Source organism: Psammomys obesus, unplaced genomic scaffold, assembly GCF_907164565.1.
Source record: "Psammomys obesus unplaced genomic scaffold, mPsaObe1.curated_primary_1811, whole genome shotgun sequence".
In the NCBI taxonomy this organism is placed as follows: domain Eukaryota; kingdom Metazoa; phylum Chordata; class Mammalia; order Rodentia; family Muridae; genus Psammomys; species Psammomys obesus.
The window spans coordinates 1,258,196-1,278,226 of record NW_026596158.1 but is presented as its reverse complement, the minus strand read 5'-3'; the positions used below and the strand labels follow the sequence as shown (position 1 = coordinate 1,278,226).

The following is a 20,031-nucleotide window of genomic DNA, read 5'->3' as shown; positions in this document are numbered from 1 at the left end:
CCATCCATCCATCCATCCATCCATCCATCCATCCACACATCCATCCATCCATCCATCCATCCATCCATCCATCCATCCATCCATCCATCTGGGGGTATGCACTTGACACAATGCACATATGGAGGTCAGAGAATAACGTGCAGGAGTTGGTTCTCCTTCAGTCAGGAGGCCTCCAGGATTGAACTCAGGTCACCATGAGGGCTCCAGGATCAAACTCGTCACCATGCATCTTGCTGGCCCCAGAAGCTGCACTCTTCACAATCATGTGCGCTGTCTGAAGGGCCTATAAGGAGCCTCCTTCCCAATCTCCCCTGCAGAAAAGACCTCACCTTGAACTGCCCAGGGTAGAGCTCCTTGGCAAGGGCAAAGAAGGGTTCTGGATGTTTCTGTGGGAGAGAGAACCAGAGGGCCACATGGTCCAGGTAAGAGAAGAACCGGAGTTGGGAGCCCCATCCCCCATGTCAGCAACGTACCTTGAAGTAACTGATCTCAAAGATGGCCTCCGGGTAAGGAAGGTGGTACTTCTCCAAGTTCGCATAGAGGCCAGTGGATGGGGAGCGGAAATCAGGGATACCTGCAGCTAAAGGGCACCCACAGTCAGAGTTCTGCCCCAAGAATGCATGACCCCTTCCGGGACCCCCGACTCCCTGGGGAGGCTCGACGGAGGGACACTTACATGTGGAGATTCCGGCTCCCACCAGACAGATGACCCTGCGACCTGGGGGGAGAGTGTGCATGCTGCCATGCGGTCCCTCCTACCCGTGCTGCTGGCGGGGAGGAGGTGGCACAGGCGCAGAACACAGCCAGCCAGGGGAAGGGACAGCAGAGGGGAAAAGCAATGGGGGAGGTCTCGGGGAGAGAGCTAGGGCCACCTCAGCGCCACAGAGCTGGCTAGTTTCAGGCCCTAAGCTCTTTTTGGTTTTGTTTTTGTTTGTTTTGGTGTTTGGAGACAGGGTTTCTCTCTGTAGCCCTGGCTGTCCTGGACTCACTCTGTAGACCAGGCTGGCCTGGAACTCAGAGATCTGCCTGCCTCTGCCTCTGTCTCCTGCATGCTGGGACTAAAGGTGTGCCACCACCGCCTGGCTAAAGAGTGTCGCTGTTTGCTTGTTTTTTAAGGTGATTTGAGACAGGGTTTCATACAGCCAAGGCTGCCCCTGGGCCTCCTATGTCGTTCAGGATGACTTTGAACTTCTGTCCCTCCTGGCTCCACCTCTCAGGTGCTGGTGTTTCGGTGTGCACCAGCATGCCCCTTGTGTTTTCTCTGGTTTGGAGATGGTGTCTCCCTGTGTAACCCACGTTGGCCGGGAACCCCGAGCCTCCTGCTTTGGCCTCCCCGGCGCTGGGAGGCCTGGCTTCAATTTCAGAAGCTAACATGTTAGACACATCCCTTCACCACTGCTGTTCTCACACAAGCCACGGGGTGCTGTGTCAACTGCACGAAATAATCTTTTTTTTTACTGGCTCTCCTGTATCGCAGGTGAGCTTTAAATTCACCATGCAGCAAGGATGACCTTCTGATCCTCCTGCTTCCATCTCAAAGTTCTGGGATTACAGGCAAGCCTCGCTAGGCCCAGCTTTTCCTTTCTTTCTTTGAGATAGGGTCTCAGTGTGAGAACTCTGACTTCCCTGCCCCTACCTTCTGAGCATGGATGGAAGGATGCCACTAAGCCCGGCCACGCCCAGCTTCTGCGTGGGGGGTGGGGGACTGACTCCTGGGGTGCATGCTAGGCAGGCACTTGTCCCCGGCCCCTCAGCTGTGTCAAATGTCTTCAGACCATGGTTTGTATTCTTAGCAGGGCTTGGCTCTCAGTTTTTAATAGTTCTTACAAAAGAACTAGTCGGGGTGAAATGGCTGAATCCATTCACAGGTGCAGAGCTGGGCAGAAATGGCCCTGTCACTGCCTCAGCTGCTGGCTGGCAGGCAGCCCAGCCACACAGAGCCCCGGCGTCTGTCTGTCAGCTGACAGACAGACACAAGTGTGGCATCCCATGGACTGGGTAGCCCTGGGGTGTTCTGTTTAAGGGACAACAGGGTGAACAAAGGTCAGGGCCTGCCACAGGCTGGTGAGATGGCTCAGTGGGGACTTTCTGCCAGGCCTGGTGACCTGAGTTTGACTCCTAGAAACCACATGGAAGGAGGAGAAAAGTGACTCCTGAGAGTTGTCCCCTGGCAAGCACATGGTAACACATATGTCCCTGCATGGATACATACACCACACATATACACACGAATAATTTGTAAACTGGGCATGGTGGCACACGTCTTTAATCCCAGCCCTCGAGAGACAGAGATAGGTGGATCTCTGTGAGTTTGGTGCGAGCCTCACCTACAAATCAAGTTCTAGGACAGCCAGCGCTACACACAGAGGAAGCTGTCTTGAAAAACAGAACAGACAAACAGACAAGCCTGTTACGGCCTGTACACTCAGGGAACTGGCCCCTGTCTGGCTGGATACCATGGGCCCTGAGACTGGGGGACCACACACTCTAGATTCAAGGGGCCCCACACCCCTGGATGCGGTTGTATGTGTCTGGAATACCAAACCTTAGGAGACTGAAGCAAGACAATCACCCAAGCTACAGGCGAGACCACGCTTCCGGGGCTGCTATCAAATCTGACTGTGCCACCTGCCAGATGTTCACATGAACTCACAGCCTTTCTGTGCCTCAGTTTCCTCTTCTGTTCAGCCTACTTCTAGAAAGACCTCAGAGCTCTTCCACAATAATTAAGTACAAGGATGCTTGTGAGGTGCTTGGCCCAGACCCTGGCAAAGAGCAAGGGCCTGGCTAATTACCACTCATCTGGAGTCCCTCACCAGCACCCTACAGGCCAGAGCCTCGAAGACCTGTGTATAAGAAGAGGAAAGGACAGCTGCCTCCTGGCCACGGCTTGGGTTCTTTCTGCAGGCGGCTGCCCAGCCTGTGGCAGGAGAGGGAGGCTCAGCTACCATCCTGGCTGCCAAGGAGGGAGGTGGGCAGCTGGGCAAAGGCGAAACTGGAGAAGATGGCCTCAACAAAGGGCCGTTCAGGACCCTCAAAGCTCCATTGTTCTCGGAGGACTGCGAAGGCCTGATTTCCCAGACTTGGTGACGCAACCGCAGCAAGAAATAGAAACCTCACCGTGACCCACCTAGTTGGCTTCTAAACGGCACACCTGACACAAGCTTCCTGTAACAACACGGTAGCAAACACATCCATAGCTCTCATCAGGGCCTGCTCCAATATGTTAATCTCTTCGGAGTGTGTGTGTGTGATATTTCTCAGGGGCCATCCACCGGGTTTTTTTCCCCCTCACATTTCTTTGTGTGTGCATGCCACAGCAAGCATGTGGAAGTCAGAGGAAAACCTGAGTTGTCTCTCTCCTGCCATCACGTGGGTCCCAGGGATGCAGCTCTTGTGTTGAGCGTGGAATAAGTGCCTTTCCTCGAGAGCCAGCTCACAGACCCTCACTGTGGTTTTTAAGCAGGGTCTCTCACTGGGGCCTGGGCTTAGCTGGAGCTCCCTGCTTCTGCTTCCCCAGCCCTAGAGTTACAAGCGCTGACCTTCTTGGGTGCCCTCACCTTATGGACTGAGCCGTCGCCTCAGTCTCTCTCGCCTGCCTCTGCTCCCACGTGCTTAGACTAAAGGTGTGTGCCCCCACTGCCCCCCCTTTTGTTTTAATGTACCCCAGGCTGTGAATTTAGACGCTCTAGCCTCAGCTGCCAGAGTAGCCGGGAGTGTAGTTGTGCCCAGCATGTTGGGCGTACTTATACCTCTGCTAATTTCCTTAGCCTCATTCTGAGTCACTCCAGAGGTATTGTCACTTCCAGTCTAGGGCACAGGCCTGGCCCATCAGAAGACAGTATTGTTTGTTTATTTATTTTTAAAGATTTATTTATTATGTATACAGTGTTCTGCCTGCACGCTAGAAGAGGACACCAGATCTCATGACAGATGGTTGTGAACCACCATGCGGGTGCTGGGAATTGAACTCAGGACCTTTGGAAGAGCAGCCAATGCTCTTAACCTCTGAGCCATCTCTCCTGCCCAGGGGGCAGTAATTTATTCACTAGGGATGTGTCCCAAAGTCTGGCCTAGTGGTGCTGGTCTAGACTCCCAGCTCTGTGGGGCTGAGGTAGGAAGCTCCATCTTTAGGGACCATAGAGTAAGAGGGCTGGGCTGCGGCTTGGTAGTGGGGGACTCACAGCGCTCGCTCTGCATGTAGCGGGTCACCCCTTCGAGGGTCAGCTCATCCAGCAGGCGCTCCTTCTGGGAGCCCAGGCCCAGAGTCTGGGAGAACAAATTCCGCAGGAAGTCCACTGGCCAACAACAAGAGACACAGCGCTGGGTGGCCATTGAGCCAGGCACCACTGTCCTCCCACCAATGAGGTCCCACTGTCTCCGGAGCCAGCAGCCTCCAGCACCAAGTCCACTGTTACACACTTTGGGAATCACCCTTGGTAGTGCTGAGGGTACCCTAGGGCCCAGGTCATTGCCCACCCTCCTCTGGGAACACACTTACTCTCTGCCTCTCCACCGATGGCTCCTCCCTCAGTGTCCGAGGCCGAATCCTGGAAGGGGCAGGTGGGATGGCCAAGCCCAAGAAGTGGGTTAGGGGGGAGGGGAAGGGAAGGGGAGGGGGTGACTCCTGGTTCAAAGAGAGCAGGGCTCTGACTGGGCGGTGTCAGGGAGCCCCCTGGGACAGGCTGCCTCCTCCTGTGAGGGACTTCCTAGGCCTTAGCTTCCCTGTCAGATGGGGTCTCTGGCTGGTCTAGAAACTTCCTGTGTAGACCAGGCTGACCTGAAACTCCCCAGGATCCACCTGGCTCTGCCTCCTGGGATTAAAGGTGTGCACCACCATGCCTGCCCGTCTCTTCTCCTAATGGCAGGGTCTCCATATATCCCTGGTTGGCCCAGAACTCACTATGTTGACTTGGATACCCTTGAACTCAGAGATCCAGCTGCCTCTACTTCTCTCTGACTGCTAGGATTAAAGGCATGTGCTACCGTGCTTAACTTGCTTTCTGAGACAGCGTTTTCTGTAGCTCAGGCTGGCCTCCAACACGCTCTGAAGTCTACATAACACTGAACTTCTGATCCTCTTGTCTCTACCTAGACTAATCTCCACTCTAGTCTCCCCGGAGTGCTGGGATTATGGGTGTGATGTGGGGGATCTCGTCCAACACTAACCAGCTGCCACAGCCTGACAAGGGGCCGAAGCCAGAGCCTCATGCTTGCTAGGGAGCGACCACAGTGACAGCTAGACCTCCAGCCCTTGGGCCTCAACTCTGTACACACAGCTCAGAGGTTGAGCAGCGAATCCCTGGGCCTCTCAGCTGGCCCTCTCCACTACCCGGGGCCTGCCACGGCCTTGCCACAGCCATGCCACCGGTGATGCTGCTTCTCTGTCACCAGACCGGAGCCTCTCACGGTGACCCCACCTTGCTCTGGGTGGCCTCGGCATCTCCCTGAAGCCTGCTCCTGCTCCCAGCCTGGCCTCACTGTCCCTTCGCTGGCTTCTCCCCTCCACTCTGCCCTCATGCCAATTTCCAGTGTAGCCATGCAGCCTCCTGGCACCCTTCCACTGACCTCCTCTCCCAACCTCAGAGCTTCAACCTGTCCCCTTTCCTGGGGTCCTTCCCTGGTTTCCTTGACTCAGTTTCCCCTCCCCTCCGCTTATTCCCTGTCATATGATGGCCTGCTTAGGGCCGCCCACCTCTCTCTTTCTACCCCCCACCTAAGTCACAAACAGCTACCAAGTGCCATCATATCAGCCACAAGAAGGCTAAGGCTTATCTATGTTCACCACTTAATGGCCAGCCCAAATAACAGGACTTCCAGAGCCATCTGCCAGCAAACACATGCCAAGTGGGTGGCAGGCCAGGGCTGGCCTTGCAGCAAAGGTCAGAAACAGTGTGACCAGCTCAGTCAACCTCCCTGCGCAAAGGGCCCCAGCCCTTCCCTTCCCTCTCTGCCTCCAAACCTCCCTTCCAAATCATTGTTTAAAAAGATTCTTTTGTTGGTATTGTTTTGACAGGGTCCCACATAGCCCAGGCTGGCTCCAACTTGCTAGATCCCTGACAGTGACCTTGCATTTTTGTTTCTGAGGTGCTGGGATGACAGGGCTGACTCTACAAGGAGTCTCCACTGATCTTAAAATTACGGAAGCTGGCAAGATGGTCCACAGGGAAAGGTGCCGGCCACCAAGCCTGCCGGCTGCAGCTTGATCCCAGGTTCCACATGGTGGACGGAGACCACCACACACGCCCTGTGGCGCGTGCGTGTGTCCTACCCACAGAGCAAATCAAGCAAATGGTTTACGTTTAAAATCTTAAAAAAGAGCTTATGCAGGCTTTTTTTTTTGAGACGGGTCTTACTATTTCACCCAAGCTGGCTTCCAATTCATAATCCTCCTTGTTCAGCCTCCTGAGCCTTTGGATAATGAGCAAATATGTCAAAGCAAAAGCAGGCAACAGCTAAACAGGATTAACTCGTCTTTTCTCTGCATGAGGTTTTACTCATTGGTGCTGAAGAAACGGGCCTGGGTTTCACATACCCGCCTCATTTTTTTCTTTTTTTAATTTATTTTAATTATGTGAATATGTACATGTGAGCAAGTACCCACGGAGTCAGACCCCTGGGACTGGAGTTACAGTCACTTGTGAGCTGCCTGATGCAGGTTCTTGGAATCGAACTCGGGTCCTCTGGAAAAGCAGTAAGCATTCTTAAGCATCGAGCCATCTCTCCAGCACCCACCACATTCTCTACTGTGGCGCTATAGTAACGTATTGTATGAGAACCACAGCTCATTGACTCTGCCTCCTGCCATCCACCGGGGCTATCGCCAGTGGTGCCCTGTCTGGATAATGCCGCAATTGACACCCCCACATCTTGGCCACTGAGAACCCTTTGACTGTGGAGCCTGTTGGTCTGGCATTAAGTCTACTTTGGGAGCCAGGCCAGTAAGATAGTGGGGACCCTCAGCTGGCTGTCACAGCTCTGCTGGGCGCGTGCGGGCTAATGCTGACCACGGCCTCTGCACCTGCCTCCCTCGACAGCTCTCACAGGATGAGCTATTCAGCATTCAGTGGTTGTAGGCGCCGTCTAGCACAGTGTTTCTCCACCTGTTTGACCCCTGTGGCGCTCAAACGGCCCTTTCACAGGGGCTGCATGTCAGACAGTTACAGTACAACTCAGAGCGGCAGTAAACTGACAGTTATGGCTGGGCGTCGCCACGACATGAGCAGCTGTTAAAGGGCGGCAACACTGGGAAGGCTGAGAACCGCTGGCCTAGGACATGAGGGCAAGCTGCCTCTGAGGTGACTGGAGGCCCTGGCAGTTGTCAGACACCTCTGAGGTGTCTACCTCTACCTCTACCTCCCCGATGAACCACAGCATCTCCAGCGTTCATTCTCCCACAGGCCTCAAGCTTTTCTCCTTCCCTGTCTCTACTCAAGGGACCCAGGAGATACGGTCTCCGTCAAATTCCTCATCTGTAACTCGGCCATGAAAGGCCTTCCCTTCACTGGGATGCTAGAGAGATCACATGAGGTCGTGTGCATGACAGCACGAGCAGAGTATCAATAAAGGACCACCCCAGCAACCCAACTACCGAGAACACTTACGACTCCTTCCTAGCCTCAGCTCTTCATACTCTGCATGGAACACCAGATCTGATCTTCTTTCAGAAAATTCCAAACCTATTCACTTACGACACTGTGATAATATCTTGCTCTCGTTCCTAGATCAGCTTGTGGGGCCCTCCAGGAAAGAGTTTGGCTAGAATCTTCTATCATCTTCTGGAACCCACAAAGTTGGCTGTGCACTCCTGGCACTCCTGGACTGACCCTCCCCCCCCCATTTCTGAGACAGGGTCTCACTCTAAGGCCCAAGCGGTCTCTCGACTCTCCACCTTCCCACCTCAGCCTCCCAACTGCTGGGATTACAGGAAGACACACACCCAGGATTGCCCCTCTTAGAGTGAGCCTTGTACGGTCATGCTCCCACCTCATGGGATCTGTGGGTTTGGGGAACAAACCGGAAAACTCTCTCTTCCAGGCCCAGCACAAATGAAGTTCGGAAGGGATTGAGGATGGGGCGGGCAACAGCAGGAAGTAAGGACAATATAGGAGGGCGCCGAGGGTTGAAGCTGTACATTTTCCTTGACAGTCCCCAGAAGCCACCATTCCCAGGGGGCCACACTAATCCCCAGATGGGGTCAGGAACCCGGGCTATCAGCCAAGGGCCCTTCTGGTAAAAGGCTTCCCTTGCCACCTCCCCCCAGCATGGAATGTGGAACCAAGTCCATCTCTCTTTTTCCCTCCACCCTTTTCCCCATCTCACCTGAGCCTCCTGCACCTTCCCTGCCTGGGTCTCCAGAGAGTCAGAGGCTGGGGGAGGGGGAGCAGACGTGGTTACAGTGGAGGGAATGGTTAAGGGACCAACGGTTCACAGCGGTGGAGGTAACAAGAGGTCCCACCAACCTACTTATCCTGGAGGCAGGGATGGTAATAAAACTGTCGGATACGGAAAAGGCGTATTTTAGAATGGAGGAATGTGTGAGGTGAAAAGGCTGAGGAGGGGGAGGTTTAGGAGGAGAAAGCAGGTGAAATGGGACTGAGGGAAGATTTCAAAGTTAGGTAGGGCATGGTAGCGTGTGTGACAGCCAGGCGAATGAGGGAGGACGAAGTTTTTCAAGAGAGCCAAGTAGGGATACTTCCGCCGGGAGTCGGGAGAGAAGATGCGGTGAGAGCGGGTGCTTAAGGGAGGCACAGGGGCTGAAGGAGTGAGACAGAAAGGCCAGCAGGGGTCCCCGGAACATCCTATAGTTAGTTGCCCCTGACACCAGACAACCTTAGCAACCGGGATGGTGGCAACTTTGGTCCTTAGCAACGAGGGTCCTCAGCAGTCAAAGTGCGAGAAACGCAATCATTAAGAACTTGGCAAACGGACCCTTAAAATCTCACAACCCAGAAATCCACCAACCTAGCAACTCCGATCATTTAGCAACCGCCTTTCAAATCCCACTCCCTTCAGACAGCCCCTGTCTCCCGCCCCACCGAGCCTGCCCTCGGGCCCCGGGGCCTGCAGCCCAAAGCCAGGCCCCGGCGCGGCCCGATCCTCCCACCCGGGCCCCTGACTCACGGTCCGGCTCGGCCATGGGAGCGGGGTGGGGGCCCTGGGGCTGTCACCGACTGCTCTGTCCCGTGACGGCACCGGAAACAAGACGGGGGTGAGGGTGGGGGGCGCGAGCTAGGACACGGAACTACAACTACCGGCAGGCAACGCGGTCCCGTAACCGCTTTCGTACAATGCGCCTCTTATGGAACTAAACTACAAATCCCAAAAGGCCTGGCGCGGGCGGCCATATTAATAAAGGGCGTCTGGAAAATGTGGGGAAACTCAGCAAGCCCGTGTCCACCTCATTATTCTGATTGGTTTTGGTGCCGTACGGGGGCGGGGTGTAGCGATTTAGCACATTTTGATTGGGTAGATAAGGGGGCGTGTTGGGGAATTCCCAGCAGGGCGGAAGCGCCGGAGCTCACCGCAGAGCCCAGGCGACCACAGGGGGCCACCAGAGGTGGCAGGGGCCATGGCTGGGGTCGCGTGCTTGGGAAAAACTGCGGACGCCGATGAATGGTGCGACAGCGGCCTGGGCTCTCTAGGTCCCGACGCTGCGGCTCCAGGAGGACCAGGTCTGGGCGCAGAGTTGGGCCCGGAGCTGTCGTGGGCGCCCCTGGTCTTTGGCTACGTCACTGAGGATGGGGACACGTGAGTAAACCTTTAATTACCAAACAGAGCCCTGGGATCCTACCTGAGCCCCTGTTAGCCTATGATTCCTGTGACTTCTTATTTTCCCGTTCCTATCTTTGACTTCCGATGCTGGACTTCCTGACCATAACCCCCAAATGCCGAATTGACAAGTCTGCTCTCACCTGAGTGCAGGTGAGAGCAGACTTGTCAATTCGGCATTTCTGGAATTCTAACTTTGAGCTCCTGGCATCCACATCCTACCTCCTGACGATCGCCAAGCCGGATCTGAACCTATTCAACAGGGTCCCCAGACCTTTGTTGGCAGTCTAGTTCCCACACTCTCTGACCTCTGGCTTCCAAAAGTGGTCTTTGTATCTTGTATAAGCCAGATTTTTTTTTTTTCCCCAAAAATTAGTCCCTGGCCCTGAGTCTACGACTCTGATATTTCCAGCCTTGATCTGTAATTGAGAAATTGAGCTGCTGGGTGTGGTGGCATACAGGGAGGCCGAGGCAAGGGGATCTCTGTGAGTTTGAGGCCGCCTGATTTATAAAGAGAGTTCTGGCCAGCCAGAGCTACATAAAATTCAGAAACCTCACTTCCGCAAGGATAGATTCATCTGTTAACCTGATCCAGTCCCCGCTTTTAGCTGAGTGTGATGGTGCTCACTTGTAATCAAGGGGCTCAAGGGGCTGAGGTAGAAGGATCTCTGGGCAGACTGGGAGGACCCAGTATCCAAAAGGAGGGAACAGGAAAAGGAGGAGAGGGAGACTGAAAAAAAAATGTAAAAAGCAGGAAATTTTGATTAGTCGATAAGCTGGAGAGAGGGACAGCTGTGGTGAAGGTCTGTGTAAGGGGTTGTACCCGGGATTTTTTTGTCCTTTGTGCTGATTGCCCAGTGACTCAGTGGCCTGACCCGTGAGGGGAATACAATAAACACTAGCCTTAAAGAACCAGGTTTAGTTTCCTTAATATTCTTATTTTTCACTTTCTATTTTGTTGGTTCTTGTTCCTTTATTATTTTCTGGTTACTTTGGTTAATTAGTTCCTGATTACTTTGGATTTAATTTTTGTAATGTGTATCCTCCTTCCTTTTTTTTTTTTTTTTTTTTTTTGACGGTTTCATAGTAACCCATGATGGCTTGAACTTGCTTTGTAGCTGAGGATGGCTTTGAACTTTTTATCCTCCTGCTTTCACCTCCCAAGTGTTCATCGCTATGCCCAGCCAGTGTGTGTGTGTGTGTGTGTGTGTGTGTGTGTGTGTATGTGTGTGTGTGTGTGTACCAGAGGACAACCTTGGGCTGTTGTTTTGAGACAGGGTCTTTCACCGGCCTAGCCCTCACCACTTAGGCTAGACTAGCTGGCCTCCGGGATCATCTCTTTCTCCCCACCCTCCTCTTTTTGTAATAGGGTGCCTGGCCTGGAACTCACTGTGTAAAGCAAGCTGGCCTCACACTCACAGAAATCCTTGTGCCTCTGCCTCCTGGGTGCTGAGATCAGAGGTGTGCGCCTCCACTGCTTCACTCCGGGATTTTGTGCCCTCACCTCCCTGTATAAGCACTTACAGCCACACCCAGCTTTTCTTATGTGGGTTTTGAACTACGGTCACTGTGCTTTACTGACCAAACTATCTCCCCAGCCACCTCTTACCCCCTTTTTTTAGTCACTGTCTCACAGCTCAGGTTAGCCTTGAACACTTTAAAAAGTTATTTGTTTGTTTTTGGTATTTTGAGACAGGGTTTCGCTGTGTAGCCCTGGCTGCCCAGGAACTTGCTATGTAGAGCAGGCTAGCCCTGAACTCAAGAGATTATCTGCCTGTGCCTCCTAAAAAATTTTACTTTATGTGTATGTATGTTTTATCTGCATGCATGTATGTAAACTATATTTGTGCTTGTTGGATCCCTGGAACTAGAGCTAGGAATGGTTGTGAGCCACCATGTAGGTGCTGGAAGTCAAACCTGGGTGTTATACAAGAAAAAACAAGTTAAACGGTTAAGTTAAGTTAACGGTTAAGTTAAACGGTAAGCTAAACGGTTGCTCCAGCCCCTGTCCTTAAACTCTTGGTCTTGGGTAGCGAATGCCTGGTTCATGCAGTGCTGAGATGGATGCTGGGACTTTATGCAAGCACGCTACCCAGTAAGCTACTCCCCAGCTCACCTTTCCTCTTTTCTAATGTGCCTTGAATGCTATAAATGTTTCCACTGGAGAACTTCTAATACATTGTATTTTTATTTTTGTTTAATTGAGTGTATTTTCTAATTTCTCTTTTGATTTCTCTTTTGGCCAGTGGATTATGAAGAAGCACGTTCATTTTCCACACTTGGAGGAATTTCCAGGTGTCTTTCTATTACAGGCTTTGAATTTCGTTTCACTGTGGGCCAAGAATATGCTTTGTCTGACTTGCGGTCTCTAGTGTCTCTCTTGCAGTGTGGGCCATCCCACCCAGCACTTTCTGAGTGCTAGGGAATTCATTTTGGTGATATGTGATTCAGAGGTAGTGTTGCTCAGAGCAGGGTGTGTAATTCCAGCCACAAAAAAGACTGAGGCAGGAGGATTTCAAGTTCGGGAGCTGCCTAGGAAGAGAGTGAGTTCAAGTCCAGCCTGGGGAACATTACTAGCCAAGGCCGCGTCTCAAAAGAAAGGGAAGAAACAGGCTGAGGCGGATGCTCAGTGGGAGAGTGCGTCTCTGCATTCGGGGCATCTTAGGTTCGGTCCCCACCACTGCAAAAACAAAGCAACAGCCACCAAAAGCTCCTGCTGTCAAGTCGACTGCCTCTCTGCTGACATTTTTCTGTCTGTTCGAACCATCAGTGACAGAGACCTATTGAAATCTTTCAGGCCAGCACTGAGACAAACTGTGGATTTGTCTATTGCTTTTTCTTGTTCTGTTAGCTTTTCCTTAATGTAATCTGGAGGTCTGCTATCAGAGCTAGTGCGTGCGTGCGTGTGTGTGTGTGTGTGTGTGTGTCTGTGTGTGTCTGTGTGTCTGTGTGTGTGTGTGTGTGTGTGTGTGTGTGGTGCTCTCAGTCCATCCTGAGGGCATGCACACGTTGGGCAAGCGCTCCCCTAACCCACATCCTAGCCCCAGCCCTTGTTTTCCTTTTTTTTAAATTTTGTTTTTTTCTTTTTTGAGTCAGGGCTTCACTTGTGTAGCCCAGGCTGGCCTTGAACTTGTGACCCTCCTGCCTCAACTTCTCAAGTGTTAAAATTAGTGCCAGAGCTATCATACCCAATCTTTGTGTATGTTTCTGTGTGGAGGCCAGAGATCCATGTTGGCTGTCTACCTCAGTTGCTCTTCCCTTTATTATCATTTGAGACAAGGTCTCATGGTGTAGCCGTAGCTGACCGGGAATTCAGCGTGCAGCCCAGGCCAGCCTGTGATTCACAGAGATCCACCAGCCTCTGCCTCTCTCGCATGTGCTGTCTGCCAGCTTTGTGTGTGTGATAGATCCTTGCTACTTAACCCTACTTGTCTAGAACTCACCAGGTAGCCCAGTCTGGCTTTGAGCTGACAATCCTCCTGCCTCAGTTTCCCCAGGTGCTGGGATTTGAGCTACTCCACCTGGCTAAGTTACCTAGCAAACACTGGTGAAACAAAGTCGGTAGCTGGGCCTGCCTACTTGCACAGGCCTGACAGCCGAGATGCTCAGGAGGCTGAGGTGGGAGGGATTTGAACTCAAGCCAGCCTGGGCAACTTACGAAGACCCTGTCTTCTCTGGAGCACCTAGCAGCCAGCCAGAGTTGCTGAGCTAAGTCCTGCCCCTGGACTCCCGTACAGGGAAGTGTTTCCCACTGTGGCCACCGTTTAGCGCACAGTAGACGCCGTGTTTACCGACCTCTGCCTTCCATCCGCAGGGCCCTGCACTTGGCCGTGATACATCGGCATGAGCCCTTCCTGGATTTCCTCCTGGGCTTCTCTGCCGGCACTGAGTACCTGGACCTGCAGAATGACCTAGGCCAAGTGAGCTGCCGGGGTGGTCGCTCGAGGGAGCCGGGTCCAGGATTGTTAGTGTGGCCCTAACCCTGCCCTCTGTCCCTGCAGACGGCCCTGCACCTAGCAGCCATCCTGGGGGAGGCGTCCACGGTAGAGAAGCTGTATGCAGCTGGCGCGGGAGCGCTGGTGGCTGAGAGAGGCGGCCACACCGCACTACACTTGGCCTGCCGGGTGAGGGCACACGCGTGCGTGTCCGTGCTGCTCCAGCCCCGCCCCAGATGCCCACGGGATGCCTCCGATAACTACCTCACTCAGAGCCAGGATCAGCACCCAGACACCAGCCACGCCCCTGTTGCTGTGAGCCCCCAGCCCAACCCAGAGAATGAGGAGGAGGCGAGCGATGACGACTGGAAGCTGCAGCTGGAGGCTGAAAACTATGAGGGTGAGGCCCTGGGCCCGGAAGGGTGTGGGCTCCCGGCCAGAGCTCGGGCACCAGGCCCCTGCCTCCTCTCACCCAGCTTGAGACCCGGCCACTGGCTTTGGACATGGCTTAGTTGATGGAGTGCTTATCTGGCATACACAGAGCCCTGGGTACGGTCCCCAACATCAACTGGGCAGTAGATGCCTAGAACCAGCCCTTGGAAGGCGGAATAAGAGCATCAGGAATTGAAGGTACCCTTCGTGCTACCCAGCTAGTTTGAGGCCAGTCTAGGTTACAGGAGACCCCGTCTCAAAGAGTTCAGCCAGGCCTGTCTCAGGGCATGGCAGTGTGACCTAGAATACCAGCATGTGGGTGGCCGAAGTGAGGAGCAGGAAGATGCTGCTCAGTGAGCCCCGGAGCAAAACCAGCTCCTTGGGAAATCAATCCTGGGCCCCAGAAATCGTAGCGTCTGGACTAAGGACCTACATGTAGCCACAGAATTACTAGGAACTGGACAGGGCCCCTCTCATCAAACGGCTTGTAACCCAGCTCTGCCACCCACGGGTCCAGAGTGCCAGGATGTAGCGGTTGAGCTGGGGCTGCCCAGCTGCGAGGTGCCAACCCTAGAACTGCTTCCTGGTGTAAACCACCAGCCCAGACTACCTGTGATGAGAGGGTCCATCCCGTGATCCCAGCCACGGGCGGGGGCCGCGGGGCCACCCTCTCAGCCAGGCCTCCTGGGAAGAGGACCTGCCTTCTCCATAAGTGGCTGAGGGCATCTGGTAGCCGGTGTCCAGAGCCCCAGGTCCTGAGAGGACTTTGGTTGTTGCTGTGACTGTTGCTTTTGCTTTCTTTATGGTGCCGGGGGTGGAAGTCAGGGCTGCATGTGCTACTCCAGCCGCTGCTCTCCATGAAGGAAGACCAAAGGCTTGGGTTCTGGGTCCACGAGTTGAGTGCTTCCATCCAGGGCCCCGGGCTCCTCCCTGTAGAGCCCAGACACCACGGCTCTCAGGGTAGCGCCGGCTGCTGCTGAGGCTTCTGAAACTCAGGAGCCTGGATGCCTCCCTGGGAAGGACTTCGGAAGCTGCCCCTGCCCTGACGCCCTCACGGCCCTCCCCTGGGATGGTGACAGAGGTGAGGCTTCTCACTTCATCATCTGACACGGTTGCTCTGCCCCCAGGCCACACCCCACTCCATGTAGCCGTCATCCACAAAGATGCAGAGATGGTCCGGCTGCTCAGGGATGCCGGGGCTGACCTCAATAAGCCGGTGAGCCGCCGTGGTGGGCCAGTGTGGGAAAGGCACTGTCCCTTCCTCGGGCTCGCTGACCATTCCGGCACATCCCACAGGAGCCCACGTGCGGCCGGACCCCCCTGCACCTGGCGGTAGAAGCCCAGTCGGCCCCCGTGCTGGAGCTTCTCCTGAGAGCTGGTGCTGACCCCGCCGCCCGCATGTATGGGGGCCGCACCCCACTTGGCAGTGCCCTGCTCCGGCCCAACCCCATCCTTGCCCGCCTCCTCCGTGCTCACGGAGCCCCTGAACCTGAGGACGAGGATGACAAGCTTGGCCCTTGCAGCAGCAGCAGCGACAGCGACAGCGACAGCAGAGATGAGGGCGTGAGTTGGGAGCGGGTATCTCGGCGCGGGGTGGGGGGGGAGAGACAGCGTAACCAGCAGCAAGAAAACCTGGCTGGATGCTGCCGGGGATGTGGGAGACGGTCACAGGCAGGGCGAGGGTGGCAGTGGTATCCGGACAGCTAAGGCAATCTGTCTTGGCCACACACCCCATCAGCCTAATCCCAGCACTCAGGAGGCAGAGGCGGGTGGATGTCTGTGAGTCTGAGGCCAGCCAGGCTGCATGGTGAGACCCTGTCAGGAAGGAAAATAACAGAGAGGAGCTCGGGTAGGCTTCCTGCAGAGGTGAATCCAGGCAGTGAGGGTCTGAGTGTCGGGAGGAACTGGGAGCAAGAGGCGGAGAGCCTGGGGTGTGGGTAGGCCTTGGTCACTGTCTAGGACCCTGATCGTAGGAAAAGGCCTCAGGCAGAGGTGAGGGGCCCGGGCAACAGCAGGCCCCGGGGTAGGGGTTGATGTAGCTTGAAGAGGGCTACAGGCGAGGGCAGCGGGGAGAAGAGCCGTGTGGTGCTGGGAGAAGGTGGCAGTGGGTATGACAGTGGGGCGCGGTAGTGAGACCGTTAGAGGAGGGGCAAGGGGCACAGGCTCCACTGTGACAGCCCTTCTTAGGCGCTGGCAACGTGGCAGCTCCCTGACGCCCGCGCTGTCCTCTGTCCTCAGGATGAATATGATGACATTGTTGTCCACAGGGGCAGGAGCCAGAAGCGGCTCCCGCCCTCCCCGGCATCCAAACCCCCTCCCGACGACTCCAACCCTGCCTGACTTAAGTTCTAATATTAATATAATTTCCAGTTTAATAAAAATCAGACCTGATAACCAGTGCAGACTGCTACTGCCTTCCTGCTCGCTTCAGGCCCCGCCCCCCAAAGCCAAGTGGGAGCCTGGGTGTTTGCTCTGTGCTTTATTCACTCCGAGGGGTGGAGGGGCTGGGGAGGTCCGGAGTCGTCTGAAGCCAGCCCCCGCCCCACTCGGACTCCTCTCAGGCATCTTGCTCGCGCCCCCTGCCAGTTGGAAGAGGAGCAGGATGCCAGGGGCAGGGGGCTCTGAGGGCAACAGCCCAGAGCCTTAGGGAGTATGGAGGAGGAGAGGGGAGAGGGGTCAGCCTTCCCTCCCAAGGGCCTCCCCCAGCATGGCGGTGGCCTTCTTCAGCTGGTCCTGCACGCGCTCCAGCCGCTCCGCACCGTGCTCCTGGGAGAGATGAGGAATGTGGTCACCACCTCTGCGGCCACTGAATATCAGTCTGGCCACTTCATACACTGGTGGCCGGAAGTCCCTCCCCAGCTGTCTGTCAGGGTAGGGAGGGCCACCATCTTTGTTTCCACAGACCCAAGAGTTCTGCTTGCCCAGCTGACCAGCACGGACGTCCACATAGCCTGCCCCATTGATCTCCTGATCCTTCGGCCTCCACTCTCTGAGCTCTGGGATTCCAGATGTTTCAGCACAGCTGGCTTCTGCAGTAGTGCTGGGCAGTGAAGCCAGGGCCTGTGCACACTGGTCACCCACGCTACCCACCTCCCTAGCCTGGGTGGCCTGTCTGGCGTGACGGCCATTTTGACTGCTGCTCCCAATTGAGCTGATATTTAACTAATTGAAAGCTTTCTGTGTGTGGGTGTCTGGCTGCCTGTGTGTCTGTATATCACATGTCTCTCTGGTGCCCGTGGAGGCCAGGAGAGGGCCTCGGATCCCCTGGAAGTGGAGTCACAGTCACCACGTTGATCCTGGAAGGACTGTTACACTGTTCACTCACCTCTCCAGCCCATAATCTAAAAAAACAAATCAAGCCAGGTGTGGTGGCGCACGCCTGTGATCCCGGCACGTGGGGGGCACAGGCAGGCCGATCTCTGTGAGTTCAAGGCCAGCCTGGTCTACAAAGTGAGTCCAGGACAGCCAAGGCTACACAGAGAAAACCTGTATCAAAAAGCCAAAAAAAAAAAAAAAGTTTTATACATTTACTTATTGTGTGTATGAGTATTGTGTGTGTCTGTGTCCACGTGTGTATCACAGCATTTGTGGCGAGGTCAGAGGACAACGTAGGGGATCTAGAAATTGGACCCTGGTCCCTAGGCCATCTTGCTGGCCTGTGGGACAGACTCAGCTTTGCATGACCTAGTCAACAGTATCTCTCTCTAGCCTGGTGAGGCAGGAGAGTAGCTGCTAGCTTCAGTGGGAGCTGACTTCCTCGGTACAGCCTGGCAGTGGGTGGCTGGCGCTGGTGCTTCTGGGTAGTTAGTGGTGCTTTCCTGGTCACTGTCCCCGCTCGGGTGTTGCTACCAAGTCCCGGGGCACACTTGGCCACTCTGACCCACCTGGGGGGGGTTCGTTGTCTGGCCTAGCATTAGGTGTTGGAAGAGACTCCCGGTGGCCTTCTCGTGCCCCTTCCTCACCTCCTGCTCTGTGGCCTCTTGCTCCCCTGCCTCTTCCTCCTGCTTGGCCTTGGTGCCCGGCTGCTCCTGGTAGTGGTGATGGTTCGAGGGCTCTTCATGCCTCTCTCCCCTGGCCCTCTCGGCCCCCTGCCACAGATCATGGCCTCCACCCAGCAGCTGCAAGCCCTTCTCCTCCGGCTGAAACTGGGCTGTCTCCTCATCGCTGGCCTTCTCAGCCACCCGCTTTTGGGGGCCTCTGGCACGCTCTAGATGTGGCTTCCACGTACGCTCAAAGGCCTTCCCCGGTCGGCTCTCCTCCTCCACTTCTTCCTCCTCCTGGCGAAGCTGGCCGTGGAGCTGTGTGTGCGCAGCCTGTTCCCGTATCTCCGACTTGTGGGTCGTCTCTGCCGCTTCCTCCTCTTCCTCGTCCCTTATCTCCTGGCTGGACCTCGTCTTCCCAGCCTCCTGCCTGGCGAAGTCCCCACGCAGCAACCTCTTCTCAGGGGGCACGCAGCTGTGGGCCTCTGTCTCGAATATCTCTGGCAGAGAAAAATGCCCCTTGTGCTCCCAACTGGGAAATGGAGGCCCTGAACACGGGCGTCCTTCCTGACGCCGTGAAGGGAACCGCTTGGCACTGGGAGGGGTGTCACGGGTTGCTGTTCTCTGCCCAGTCCCTATCCTGCGGGAAGCTTCAGGGCAGCCAGGCTCTTTCGGCCCCAGGGCGGAAGTAGTACCACACAAGCCGGAACCAGGGAACACTTCCTCCAGCACTGTGGGCCAGTGGGAGGGTAGGGGAAGGATCCTGGGAGTCTGAGGGGGACCGGGGCTCCCCTACCTTTGTGGAGCAGAGCTGTGCAGGGGCCTCTCTGGGCCTGGCCCAGGGTCAGCACCTCCATGACCACTTCTGCTAGACAGCGGGTTAGCTGGGGAGGCAGGGATGGCCGGTCAAGGGGAAGGTCAAGGCAAGGGAGCTGGGAAAGCGGAGCGGCTACAGGATGGAAAGAGGTGCGGGTCCCGGGAGAAGCTGGGCAGAAGGGACGTAAAGGGATGGGGAGGGCAAGGAAGGGCACCTCTCACCTCCTCCTTGGAGGGTCTGAGCTCCAGGGGAGCGGAGGAGGCTGTGGAAGGAAGGGATGGGCTCTGTCCGTGGTACTGATCCCCAATCCCCCGGCACCCCGGCCCACCAGCTTGTCCCCACCGGCAAGCCCAGTCCCGGGTACCCTGCCCCGCCACCCAACCCCTCCGTGGGCCCTGGACTCACCAGCCCCCAGCAGCAGCGCCAGCAGCAGCGGAGGCAGCAGCAGCAGCACTGCAGAGGCGGGTGCACGGAGCGGCATGGTGGGGAGTGCAGACCCGGGCCTCTCCGCTGAGGGACAGCCGGGGCCAGCGCCTTATAACCCAGGTGCAGTGGCCCCGCAGGGGAGGAAATGACGTCACCGCAGCCCCCTCCCCGGCACAGGGAGAGGGGGACAGCTGTGGGGCGCTTCAGGAACCTCAATTATTCATGGGAACCCAGACTCAAGCATGCACCCCTCTGGGCTCTGGCTCAGGAGCCCCGGCGGGGGAAGGGGCAGGTGGGAGGGTCTCCCCAGAGACTTCTTTTCTCTGCTCTTCCCTTATCTGGAAAGCGGAGTTTCGAAATCTCCTTTCTCAGAGGTGGGAGCTCCTCCCGGCCAAGTCCCTGCTCCACCATCTGCCAGCTGTGCGGTGCTGGGACAGTTGCCTAAAGGAGCTTCTGATATTTTGGTGACAACCCACCCCAGGGCTTTTGGGTGAGGATGGGGTATGAAGGGTGCTTGGGTGGGCCCTGCATGCCACCCCAGAACTGATCTGTGGCCTATGCACACGTGGAGGCCAGAGGTCAACGGCCAAGTGTCTTCCTCTGTTGTTTTCTTTGCTTATTAGTATTTATTTTTTGAGATAGTCTTGCCTTGTGCAGCCATGGCTGTCCT

At 55.5% G+C, this 20,031-nt stretch overlaps 3 protein-coding genes across 3 annotated transcripts in view; 1 reads left to right on the top strand and 2 right to left on the bottom strand.

Moving 5' to 3' along the window:
- Positions 1-9,242, bottom strand: part of Sirt2 (sirtuin 2) — a 20,618-nt gene extending 11,376 nt beyond the window's left edge. The window contains exons 1-7 of the mRNA XM_055594794.1: positions 9,124-9,242; positions 8,323-8,369; positions 4,502-4,550; positions 4,185-4,298; positions 677-718; positions 474-580; positions 330-386 (exon numbers count right to left, since the gene is read on the bottom strand). Coding sequence (XP_055450769.1) covers positions 330-386; positions 474-580; positions 677-718; positions 4,185-4,298; positions 4,502-4,550; positions 8,323-8,369; positions 9,124-9,139 — 432 coding nt within the window. The 5' untranslated portion in view covers positions 9,140-9,242. The remainder of the gene's footprint in view (positions 1-329; positions 387-473; positions 581-676; positions 719-4,184; positions 4,299-4,501; positions 4,551-8,322; positions 8,370-9,123) is intronic.
- A 259-nt stretch (positions 9,243-9,501) lies between these two features.
- Nfkbib (NFKB inhibitor beta) lies at positions 9,502-16,546 on the top strand. The gene is made up of 6 exons (XM_055594796.1): positions 9,502-9,750; positions 13,586-13,691; positions 13,773-14,106; positions 15,266-15,354; positions 15,435-15,701; positions 16,377-16,546. Exons 1-6 carry the CDS (start codon positions 9,572-9,574, stop codon positions 16,476-16,478), a joined length of 1,077 nt encoding a protein of 358 aa, XP_055450771.1. The 5' UTR covers positions 9,502-9,571; the 3' UTR covers positions 16,479-16,546.
- A 42-nt stretch (positions 16,547-16,588) lies between these two features.
- On the bottom strand, positions 16,589-19,721 carry Ccer2 (coiled-coil glutamate rich protein 2). Its single transcript, XM_055594810.1, has 5 exons — positions 19,341-19,721; positions 19,157-19,197; positions 18,915-19,002; positions 18,101-18,618; positions 16,589-16,904 (listed from the first exon to the last, which is right to left on the bottom strand). The coding sequence occupies exons 1-5, from the start codon at positions 19,414-19,416 to the stop codon at positions 16,815-16,817; spliced, it is 813 nt and encodes a 270-aa protein (XP_055450785.1). The 5' UTR covers positions 19,417-19,721; the 3' UTR covers positions 16,589-16,814.
- Between the last annotated feature and the right edge of the window lie 310 nt (positions 19,722-20,031).